This window comes from Anolis carolinensis, chromosome 1 (assembly GCF_035594765.1).
Source record: "Anolis carolinensis isolate JA03-04 chromosome 1, rAnoCar3.1.pri, whole genome shotgun sequence".
NCBI lineage: Eukaryota > Metazoa > Chordata > Lepidosauria > Squamata > Dactyloidae > Anolis > Anolis carolinensis.
In genome coordinates, this window is record NC_085841.1 from 310,982,899 (window position 1) to 310,995,834 (window position 12,936).

At 38.3% G+C, this 12,936-nt stretch overlaps 2 protein-coding genes across 4 annotated transcripts in view; one reads left to right on the forward strand and one right to left on the reverse strand.

The window, feature by feature from the left end:
• Window positions 1–12,936, forward strand: part of lrrc57 (leucine rich repeat containing 57) — a 156,674-nt gene that overhangs the window by 97,430 nt on the left and 46,308 nt on the right. The gene's annotated exons all lie outside the window — the stretch shown is intronic.
• The window catches only part of stard9 (StAR related lipid transfer domain containing 9), a 124,277-nt gene that overhangs the window by 87,267 nt on the left and 24,074 nt on the right, over window positions 1–12,936 (reverse strand). For all 3 annotated transcript variants that reach the window (XM_062968126.1, XM_062968125.1, XM_062968127.1), the window contains exon 3: window positions 10,078–10,194. In XM_062968126.1, the coding sequence (XP_062824196.1) occupies window positions 10,078–10,194 (117 nt within the window). The remainder of the gene's footprint in view (window positions 1–10,077; window positions 10,195–12,936) is intronic.

Consider the following 12,936-nt stretch of genomic DNA (forward strand, 5'->3'; position numbering starts at 1 on the left):
AAAAAAAATACAAACAAATTCCGATGCACACTGCACATGTCTTATTTGTAGTGCAAAAACAACAACAACAACAACAACAACAAGAACAATGAAAGAACAATACAATATTTAAAAATAAAAACAATTTTAACCAACATACATTTATAAGGATTTCAATGGGAAGTGTGGTCCTGCTTCTGGCCAATGAGATAGTCAAGTTAATTAGGGTTGTTGTTGTTGTTGTTGTTGTTGTTGTTGTGTGCCTTCAAGTCATTTCAGACTTTGGGCGAGCCTAAGTCTAAAATTTATTTATTTATTATTTATTTACTGCATTTATTTACTACATTTGTATCACACCCTTCTCACCCCAAAGGGGACTCAGAGTGGCTTACAAATTATATGTACATACAATATATTATATTATTAGCATAGCACAATATTAGCATTAAATATTACTATTTTGAACTGTACCACTATACTGTAATATTATTAGTAATATTATATGGAATATAGAATATATAATTAATATTATTATATGGTATTATTATTATTAGTGTTATATTGTATTACATTATAATATTATTATCAATATTATATGTATATAGAATATATTATATTATAAAACTGAGGGCGGGGGCCAGGTAAATGACCTCGGAGGGCCGCATCCGGCCCCCGGGCCTTAGTTTGGGGACCCCTGCTCTGGATAATCCAAACCATTTTTGTAGTCAATGTTTTCACTATATCGTGATATTTTGGTGCTAAATTCGTAAATACAGTAATTACAACATAACATTACTGCATATTGAACTACTTTTTCTGTCAAATTTGTTGTATAACATGATGTTTTGGTGCTTAATTTGTAAAATCATAACCTAATTTGATGTTTAATAGGCTTTTCCTTAATCCCTCCTTATTATCCAAGATATTCACTTATCCAAGCTTCTGCCGGCCCGTTTAGCTTGGATAAGTGAGACTCTACTGTATTACAGACACACACCCTTTTTATAGCGTGTTTTTTTTATTTCTCTCAAGACCAGAGAAACAATGACAGCAGTTGAGTGCTTACTACTGTACAAGTATTTCATGAGAAAAATGCCACTTACACCCACAGTAATCTCCTTAACCTCTTCCTAACACATGCATTTAACAGCTATTCACATCTGTTTCTAACTATGCCAGTCTCTTCATTATGGTGGATACAGCTTCCATCAAAAAGGCCACACGGCATCAAGAATTTAAATTTTACAAAGAACAAAAGTATGAATTGCACCATCACTGCTATATGGGGAAAAGAAAAGGTTTGTCATCATATATCACGTCATATATTTTCTATTTTATGGGAATCAAGAAACTCTTAAGTGTACTGCACATTGCTAAACTTGTCTTGTTACAGTTTTTAAATCATGCATTTAAAGATATACATTTGTTAGTAGTGCCCAGTTGTCATGATAGTCTCCAAAGCCAAATCCCAAAGCAAATCCAGTACCAGAGGAAGATGTATGTTCTTTCATGTATGTGTTTTCTTAAATATGATGGAAATATATTCTGTTTAGATAGATACAAATATTTAAAAAATACTTTCCACATAAAGTTCAATGTGTTTAAATATTTAAATCAAACATGCTAGATAATGTTATTTATGTTTCTTAAGGAAGGTAAAAATAAGTGAATTTGTAGTGAATAAAGAATCTCAAAATTATATGGAACAATGGGTTGCTGTGAGTTTTCCAGGTTGTATGGCCATGTTACAAAAGCATTCTCTCCTGACGTTTCACCTGCATCTATAGTAGGCAACCCCAGAGGTTGTGAGGTTTGAAGGCAAAACGACAGGAGAGACTGCTTCTGGAACATGGCCATACAGCCTGGAAAACTCACAGTAACCCAGTGATTCCGGCCATGAAAGCCTTCGACAATATATATGGAACAATGATCCCATCTTTCTTTTTTTATAACCAGCTCATAATTATTCATACACATTTGCATCATATTATTTGCTAAATATACATAATGGTGTAAGAAAAAATAGTGTATCTCTACCTCTTTTATTCTACTATAGAAACAGTTTGTCTGCTATCAATCCTTTAACTTTTGACCCCTTATACTTTCTGTGAAGTTGTCTTTCCACTATAGTTGTCTTCCCAATTGTTTCTTTTTAAAAACAAAAACAAAAACCCTCCCCATCTTTAATTTTTTATTCAATTGTTAGATCTCAGAATGTCCATACTTTCTTTTTTCAAAGTATTTTAGAGAGCAGAACTATTTTGTTTAAAACGTATCTTTTATCAGTGTTTACACAAATCTGTTCTTTAATCGCCTGTGCTGTGACTCACTGTATATCTGGCTTTAACAATATCCACTTCTGTCCTTAGAGGCAAAACATTCTATTAAAAAAAAACACCCTCATAATGGAAAAGCATCACACAACAATATGATCTGTTAAACAGATGGCTTAAAAAGGGTATTGTTTGCACAGCAAGAAGAAAAGAAGATGTAGAATATACACTTATGCATCTTATTTAGAAATGCAAGCAACCTAGATGGAAGCAAAAGGAAATGCCAAATATGGAAGAATCATAGAATCATAGAAAAGTAGAGTTGGAAGAGACCTCATGGGCCATCCAGTCCAACCCCCTGCCAAGAAGCAGGAAATCGCATTCAAAGCACCCCTGACAGATGGCCATCCAGCCTCTGTTTAAAAGCTTCCAAAGAAGGAGCCTCCACCACAGTCTGGGAGAGAGAGTTCCACTGCCGAACAGCCCTCACAGTGAGGAAGTTCTTCCTGATGTTCAGGTGGAATTTCCTTTCCTGTAGTTTGAAGCCATTGTTCTGCGTCCTAGTCTGCAGGGCAGCAGAAAACAAGCTTGCTCCCTCCTCCCTATGACTTCCCCTCACATATTTGTACATGGCTATCATGTCTCCTCTTAGCCTTCTCTTCTGCAGGCTAAATATGCCCAGTTCTTTAAGCCTCTCCTCATAGGGCTTGTTCTCCAGACCTTTGATTATTTTAGTTGCCCTCCCCTGGACACATTCCAGCTTGTCAACATCTCCCTTCAACTGCAGTGCCCAGAATTGGACACAGTATTCCAGGTGTGGTCTGACCAAGGCAGAATAGAATGGCTACAGAAAGTGTTGATTGGATTTGCGGATGACTAGGACATCTAGAAATGACAATTTTCCTTCATTTTCTTTTTCCATGGTGAATTGGGTGTTTGGGTTGATGCTGTTGAGGTGGTCCAGGAACTTGTTTAGTTCTTCCTCTCCATGGCTCCAAATAGTGAAGGTGTCATCCACATATCTGAACCATGTGGTGGGCTTTTTTGTTGCTGTTTTTTGTTGCTGTTGTTGTTAAAATATGGCTAAAAATGTGGGACAACATAGCATTAATCAAGATGGCTCCTGTCAAATTGAGATGATAAAAGGGTATGCTAGCATCAAAGTATGAACATAAGGGCTTGTCAATCCGATCATGTGGTGGTGTTGAACAATCTACCTAGAGAGAAAATCTTGAATTTTGGTAAATTCTAGTCTGGACTTTTACAACAACTCAGAGGCTCAGCTAGATTTCTGCATTCCTAGCAAGGGAAACAATATGTAATGTTGGATTGCTTTTACAAAGCACAACAAACAACTGAATACTTCAAAGGCCGCGTTTTACCAATAATCCCTCATTTCTACCTCACCCAAGGATTTTGAAGAATCATAAGGAGATTTACTATCAAAAGCACAAAACTAACACAGCAATAAACCAGAATGTTGCAATCTGTAGAAATAACAAAATGGTACAGCATGTCATTAAGGAAATGTGGTGCATTTGATAAGCTTTATAGGGATAGGGTTCTCAATTTTTTTTTAATCCACAAAGAGCAAGTACTGTAACAGTGAGTTTTAAGCCATGAGTAGACAAAAGCCAAAAGCAAAAAGAAAAAGAGAAGAACAGACTGAATCAATTCTAATAATAACTTTCACATGTTATATATTTGCCATTACTCAGTTTGGGGGGGAAAGGAAAAATTTATCTTATATCAAACAAACCAGTGTCAGACCTGGCACATGGAATTCAGATTATTCCATGGATATTTATTTAAACTATTTTTGTATCACCTTTCCAGAAAAAGCCCCCTAAGGCAAATAACTTGTTATTTCTCTAGTGGCAACACTGATCCTTTTTATGGGACTATTTTATAGATACTGTATTATATAAACATCATTTTCATCACACATAGCTTTCATGTGCCCTACTCATATCACATCACTTCACAAGTTGCCAATTCTTGTTCTGGCAAAATCTTTACTCTTATATCATATGGTTAATCAGCCTAAGCCTTTGTTGAGGCTTTAGCTAATGTTTTGCTATATTGAGAGTAAGCTTTAAATTAGAGAGAGTACAAGGTGTTTCAGATGGATGGATCCAATTTCAAAGCAGTATATTTCACAATGGCAAGATGTTATAATTAGACAAAAAGTTATGAACTGTTTAACCAGTTATCAAGTTTTACAGACAGTTTTGAGACAGAAACATATCCAAAAAATAACTCTGTAAAAGGAGAATATCTCATTAGGCCTTATGTGTAAAGGGTTGTCATCTTGCGAATGACGGAGACGACGGGATGTTTGTGCACTGACAGAGGCATCTAGTGGTAATGATTCAAACTCTATGCCCCACCCTTTCAAATGGGAAGAGATTAATTCATAGGTGAATCATGGTTGCAGAGGCATAGCGACTTCAAATTGGGTTCATATTTGTGATGCCTAGGGCACCTTTGACCCTGGACCTTGCGCCCTTTCCTGACCAGGATGAAGAAGATTTGGGTTTTCTCCCAAGTCAGCAAGATTCAACACCCTTCCAGATGCCTCATGTTGACAATTCCGAGCCAGAGCCAATTAAGAATGCCCTTGAGACAATGCCGGCTCTCCCAGATTCGCCGGAAAACTTGGTGTTTGATAGTAGGGCATTTGTATATACAGACAGATCAAACAGACAAAACCTCCGGAGAAGCGCCAGATTAGCGGAACGTGGTGACTATGGCTAAGCCCAGTTCTCTTGGGAAGAATTGGGGAGTTAGACACCTGGTGTAATAACTGTAACAAGCTCAGTTCTCTTGGGAAGTTTTAGGGAGTTAGGCACCTGGTTTGGGGGAGCTTATGAACTTCAATAAAAGTGTTGTGTTGAGAACTTGCCTTTGCGGTTACAACGTTACTTCTCACTGAGAAACATCATCGTCTCCAGCTCCTGGATTCCAAGTGGCCTGAAGGTGCGCTTACTCTTGAGTAGACCGGGTGTCGGTCTACCTCCTTGCCAAGCTTGGACTGCATTTCAGCTCCTGAACATCTAGTTTCTGCCTTGCCCTGAAATCCTGTTTTGGACATTTATTCTAGAGGACTCTTCTTGCTACTTGCTATTTTCCCCATATCACATTCTCTCAGCCTCAGAGGAAGGCAAGCTGTGAAAAAATTCTGACACATTTGCAGAAGTTAGAAGTGCAACTCTCCCGCAAAAGTGGAAACCACAAATATTTCAGTGAGTGGGAACAGGTAGCCACTGCTGTGGTCCCCCGAGGTGGGAGCAGGAGCCAGTCCTGTGTGCCACTTTGCTTACCCTACAAATCCTGGCTCCTTTTCCTCTTTTTCCATGGCATGCATCTCTTTTGCCATAGCAAAGAAAGGAAGAGGGGGCCAGTAACATGAGGTAAACTGGAAGAGGAAGAGGAATCAGAACCCTTAGGACAGGGGTCCCCAAACTTTTTAAACAGAGGGCCAGTTCACGATCCTTCGGACCATTGGAGGGCCGGACTATAGTTGGCCACCGAGCAATAAATAATAATAATAACAACAACAACAATAATAATAAATAAGAGGGTTGGAAGAGACCCTTTGGGCCATTGAGTCCAATCCCCCTTTGTGCACCTAAAGCACAAGCAAAGCACCCCTGACAGATGGCCACCCAGAATCAATGTTAATAATAGGGTTGTAACAGAAGAAGAGACCCCTTGGGTCATTTAGCCCAACCCCCTTCTGCCCTTGTGCCGTGGGGGCCGGATAAATGGCTTCGATGGGCCGCATCCGGCCCCCGGGGCTTAGTTTGGGGACCCCTGCATTAGGATCTGATTTCCCTCCTGCTTTCATGTGCTGCAGGTCTGTTTTGTCTGGACTCCTTTTCCTTTGCCCAGACAGAACAAAGATTTTAAGCACACAGAAAGAGGAAGAAGAGCTAGATCTGCCAGGTCAGTACCTCCTATTATCTACGTGCTGCAAGTCTTTGTTTTGCCTAGGAAAGAGACAGGTGGAACATAGGCTCGCAGCATGCATGTCTTACAAACAGCTGCATCGCTGACCAACTTGAATATGCATTATTTGTTTTTGGCAACATTATAATGATCTGGACTATGAAAATGCAATGCAAGATTGTTTACAGGTATGTGGATGATCAGGGATGTTCACACTGTGTTCTAATCACTGTGAGGTGCCTCAGAAACCAAACCTAAATAAGAAGCTCATTTAATTAGCCTTCACTCAAATAAAGTATAGTATTTGTTATTATAGTAATTTATGGCTACAAGCAAATATAGAGACAGCACTAGGCTATAATTTCGGCAGCAAGACCCATTAATTACTTCATAAAATATATGTCCAAAAACATATTCCAAAATCCTCTGCAACAAGCTAGAATTCAGTGGCAAAACTCCAAATGTTTTTGGTGAATGGACTAATATAAAATCCCTGAAAATACTATGTTCTATATAACAAGGGAAGAAACATTTCAAGTTGGCTCATTTTCCTTTCCCAAGCCCTTCAAAGAACAGACAATACTCTCAAATCTAGAACACCCTCAAGTTAACTCTTACTGCTTTGATATGTGTAAAAGGACAAGCAACCTATAAACCATAGGACAATCAAGAATTAGTGGCCTTTAGTGACTACAGCATTGGAAAACATAAAATTATGTGATACTTTAATGCAATACAGTGAGCATTAAAACCTGTAGTCCTAATATATGGTCATGCTTTATTCCACACTGGATGTGCTAAGTTTTTTAACAAAAAGTTTTCTATTTTTAGTGAATGAAGAAGAATCTGAAGCAATCATTAAACACCGCTATTATTATCTGTATGGCTAATATAGAGACTTGGTTGGATGTATGCCTTTAGTGTAAATTATAATATTGAGTAGCATGACATTTGTAATTTCTATTAAAAAATAAAGAATGCTATGTAAAAAGTCAGTGTTATATATTTGTATATGCAAAGAGATATATTTACTGTATTTTTTAGAAAAACCCCACCTAAATAAAAAGTCCCAACTAGAATAGACTTGCTGAAGCAACTACTGGAGTGATGTGCTAATATTTATGTAAATCCTATTGATTTAACAGTCTTGCTCTAATTAAAATTATCAGTAGGATTTAAGCTCATATGTGAAGAAAAGGAACAGCATATAAATAAGGCTGTAAAAGGTTGTTTTATTCAATTAGTGTTATCCTGCTAAATGATATTTACATATGTAGGGAAAATATACTCTGGATCCACCCTGCATTCCAACAAAAGACTACACATATTTATATTCACTAAAGGCATTTATATTCACTAAAGGCATCATCATACTCAAAAATATACTCCAAAACTATAACCTCCAAGTAATTCAGGAGTGTGTTTTCCATAGGTGTCTCCTCCTCTTAACACTTTAAACCTTTCAAAATGCGTTAGGACATATTTATCACATAAAAAACAAATCACTGAGGTTTTCCCAATATACAAACATATCTGGCAGGAAATATTCCATGTTATGAATGCTGTCATAATTAGATCAATGGAAAGGAAGGAAAGAAAACACAGGGCAGGGCATTAAACAAATAAATGGAAAAGAAGGAAAAAATATTTTCAAAGAGAAAAAAGAAGTTCAATTGGCCACCACCATATGCATTCCAAATCACATTCAGAACCTAGAACATTAGTTTCAAAAATTAATTTGTTAAAGTTTACTTTCAAAAATTGGGTGACAAATCCATTGTCATTAACTCTTGAAATCATTTGACTGTTGAACTCATGAACTACTGAATTTGTTATTTCATTCTGTTTTCAGAACGGAACATATTTTCTTTTGGTCATTCTAAAGTTGGCTTTCTCAACCATTTTTTTTCCACCCAGATGGACTATAGAATTTATAATATAATTGTTGTGTGGATACATCAATAGTACAACATGACTAGAACTTATTAGACTGGAAAAGGCTATCCCAAAGATTAGGGACCTCTTCTTACAACTTCTGAAATTGATCCATAATCTCTAGCATCTTCCTTCCACCCCACATCAATATCTTCCATGATCATTCAACCTTTAAATACCATCTTGATTAAAAAATAAGTGATGTTAAAATTTAGTAAGTAATTATTTGCTTATTTCAGGTGGAGGACATTTCATATATTACAAGTGCACCAATATTTGATTCACTATTAAGATCAGTTTGTAAATAGAGTTGGAGGAGACTACAAGAGCCATCCAGTCCACCATTACATGCAGGAATATACAATCAAAACAACAGTTGGCCATCCATTAAAATCCTCCAGAGAAAGAGACTTCACCACACTTCCAGGCAGCATATTCCATTATCAAACAGCTCTTACCATCAGGATGTTATTTTTATCATGTTTAGATACAATCTACTTTGCTGTAGTCTGAATATGTTGCTCCATGTCTTAGTCATAGAACAGGAGAAAACAAGCTTGCCACTCCTTAACATGACATCCTTTCAAAAATTTAAACATGGCTACTAGGTTCCATCTTAAACTTCTCCTCTCCAAGCTAAACATACCCATCTCTTTTAGCCATTCCTCATAGTGGTTGGCTTCCAGGCCTTTGACCATTCTGGTCTTCTCTGGGCACTTTTCAGCTTGTCAATATCCTTAAGTATTCCAGGTGAGGCGCGATCAAAGCATAATGGAGTGGTACTATTACTTCCCTCAATCCTGCCCTACCACCCCTCTATTCAAATCCCGGCCAAACAGCAGATGAGTAGCATAGCAGGTAAGGAGACATGCAGCACAGGCAGGGAAAGGGGGTGCCCTCTATCAGTTCAAGAACATTCTGATAGGGTCTCTGCACAGGAGTAAAAACTCCACAACATTCTAGGGAGTACAAAGGTATTCACTGTACTGAACCTCATGTAATATAAAAAACTAAAATAAAATAATATAAAATAAAACAAATCTATAAAGCAGAACCACCCTAGCATTCAGCGATATTCCAACAAGTGAAGGACAGTATCCTCCAGTTCTAAAGACAGTGACATTCTTAAAGGGCCAAAGCTGTCCAAGGACCTTTTCCTCAGCAAACAACTTTTCTCTCCCTACATCCCACACCTCAATTCCAAGCATTTGCATTTTTCATTACAGCACAGAACCACGTGGTACATTTCCTCCAATCCTAATCCTTCTTTTTCTAGGCCCCATTTGTATTGCTGAATCTTGCCCTGGGGGAGATAGCCCGTCCCCTTACAAATCCTGACAACATAAAACAACTAATTTACTAAACTGTAGGATGAAATTCAGCATTAAACTTTAAAGGAAATGGAGGATTTATCAAAGAACAATTTGACAAATTTCTCCAAGCCCTAATCACAACCAGTGAAACAAACAGCACTGTAACTTATTGGCTGGTAATGCTACAAATGAGGAAATTCTATAATCTCATGCCAAGCTAAAAATATAATCAAGATTGAATTGGTGAGAAGGAGGAGTTCACTTTAAAAGTAGCAACAAACTGAAGATGTTGAAGGAAAGTGCATTTTACACTACCAGTTAGTACCTGGCCAATCATAAACAAAGATTCCCTCTGTGCTATGTTAGCTACTCAGTCTGTCAAATAGTTACATGCAGGTGAGTTGTGATATTTTATATTTGCAAGTTGGCTCTAAATTACGAGTGCATTCGACCCTTAGAAACAGCTGCGGTGATTTATAAACTGAGATTATTTTTCTGAACCAGTATAATTCCAACAAACTAAACAAACACACCTGAATAAGAAAAGACCAATGTTACTTATTGTATAAACACATTTCTTCTTGCCAAGTTTAAAAAATAAAAGAAAAGAGGTCATTGCTACTTACCACTTCCTGAGATGCATATTTGGAATCATCAGGGTCAACTGACCAATAGCAGTAATCAAAGCCAAATGCCACTATTCTCTCCTTTGTGTCCCAAAGATTCTCTTGCCTGTTGTCCACCTGAGTTGATAGTAGATAGAAAAGTGTAACAGGTGTTATTTGTATCAACAAGTAATGTTCTGCAATAGGATAGTTACTCAAAAACATATTATAGCATAAAAATTTAAAATAAATAAAATATACAATAGGGTATTTTTCCCTGTTAATCCTCACATCACAACCCTGTAAGACAGACTTCCTGAGAAGTAGTGGAGGCCCAAGGTCACATGGAAAATTCCATCACTAAGCAACTCAGGTATACCTGTTTCATGTTCAGTGCTTTACAGTACTCTACACTGGTTCTCTCAAATCAGTTCTAACTGTTTAAAAAGTTATGCAGCCTGAAATGCAGTGGAAGATAAAATGCAACAATCAACATGCTGAAATATATGCAAATTTGATGCCTGGGATGGAGGGAATAGATATAGTAACCTGTACCTATATGCATTCTAACATCTAAACCAGGTGGGTACAACAAGGACAATCACACATTTCAATGGTATGATGTAATACATTGCTTCAGTAATACAAGGATTTGACAACATGACTTTGCTGACGAGCACAATATACAAAGGTAAGTTAGATCTCCAGGAAAGATGGAAAACAGAAGGAACCTACAGGGCCTGTAATAGTACCACTACTAGGTAGGTAAGGTAAAGGTTTTCCCGACATTAAGTCTAGTCATGCCCAACTCTGGGGGTTGATGCACAACTCCATTTCTAAGCTGAACAGCCGCCGTTTTCTGTAGACGCTTCCAAAGTCAGGTGGCGAGCATGACTGCAAATCAGAAATCTTATTTATCTTGAGAAGATAATTAATATGAACTTCTAAATCAAGAGGAAGAAGGCTAAGAACCACCAATTAATTAACATTCCTAGCTTTATTTCTGTCAAGAGTCAGACGCCAGTTACAAAACAGAGTTTATTCTGAAGATAAGCCAAAAAATAACATAAAACACAGGAAATATCCTTGAAACACTTCACTTATCAGTGTTTCGAGAGTAGATTGGGCAATAGTAACTCAAAAACGAGCCACGGTAATTTCCCATGCTGGCATTAAAAAAAAAACTAAATAACGCTTCAATTCAGCTTTGGAAAACAAATAGAGTTAATTGCTGGAAAATAAACAAACTAGAAAAGCAGTAAAACTGCTTCCACGGTGCAGCTAAGCCAGAGCCTCAAAGGGATGATGAATAGCCGTCGTCAGAAGAATCCAAGGTCAGGTCAGGAGGCAGCAGAAATTCCGAAAGACAAACCAGTAGTCAGAAGCCGGGAAAAGTAGTCAGTCAGAGGGCGAAGACAGAAGCCAGGTCAAATACCAATCCAGAGTCCGAAGAGGGTGCAGTCATCCAAACCAGGTCCACGAAAAGGCACAAAGATGGTATCAGCAGATCCAAATCACAGTCCAAGTCCAGTCTTCACGAAAGCACAGAGATCCCAATGGCGCCTCAGCAACACCTTGCCACACGCAAAGTGCAGTGGCCAAACATTCCCATTTTATTCCCCTACCTCCTGGGTGACCAAACACTCACACCCAAACACCAGGTGTCCCAAATCTACTCAGAGTCTGAACTCCACACAGCTAGAGCTCGTGGATCTGGAGTACCTAGCAATTCGTCGGAGTCCCAATCATCCTGCCCACACTTAGCCCCATGAACACTTAAAGAACCATCCTCCCTTCTCCAAGCATCCCAATTGGGATCAGCTCCTGCAGAAACCCCAGGTTCAGAAGTATCCATAGACCCCAAATCCCCAGACATCTCCGGTGGCTGTGCCCATTCAGTGCCCGCTTCCCCAGCCACCACCTGTTCTTCAGCATCCATCTCCCCATCTGAATCTTCCTCAGAAGATCCCCCATATAGCTCTCTAAGTCGCTTCCTGCGCAACTCCTCCAGTGAACCCTCATCACGAGGGTTTTTTTCTTCCTCTTCGAATTCCATCACCATCAACCATAATCCCCGAAGGCGCAGTCACAACACTTTCCTTCAAAGTAAATACTTCACTGATGTGGACATAAACTAATGAGACTAAATTAGCAATGTTAAAATAACACAAAGGAAGTGTGTTTTGTCCACACGCAGTGTATATCATTGGTATTTTGATGAGTTATTTCAGAAGGTGTACTTTTAGGGTCAGGTTTATACTGCACAGAAGCAAACTCATTGAGAACACTGATCTACTATTAAGATAGAAGGAACAGTGTTGGTATAGTGATATTAAGTTGACAGGATGACAAAATATTGCCTGTCAAAACAAATTATCTTGACAATTACCTCCTGAGACTGCAGGACATGAACCGTTTATTGCTTGTTGCAAATTCTTAAGAATGCCAGCATGTTAGATCTCAGTTCCTAATTATTAAATTAAGATAATCTTGCAGAAGGTTTATTTGTTACAGTAGAGGCAAAGTCCCCCAATTTTGCGGTGGGGGGTCCTTTACGCTCTATAGTTAGGTGGGAAACACTAGTCATACACCATGTTCTTTTGGCATACCAGCTTTCCAGTTCTCAGAAGAGGTTTTTTTCTTAAGGTAGGAAGACAGGACAACAGAAAATGGCCTCTTTGCTAATGGGACTGGAATTACACATGGCCTGGAGATATTACTCTGGTCTGCTTCTGGAGCATAATAATAAGCTTCTGCTTCAGAGTACCCCCTGCCCAATCTTGAATTAGATCAACTGTAGTGCCCGAGTATTGTGCCTTATTAGTATGTGTTACATGTTTTGGTTTTGAATGGTCAAACATTTGGCATTTAGAGCATGGG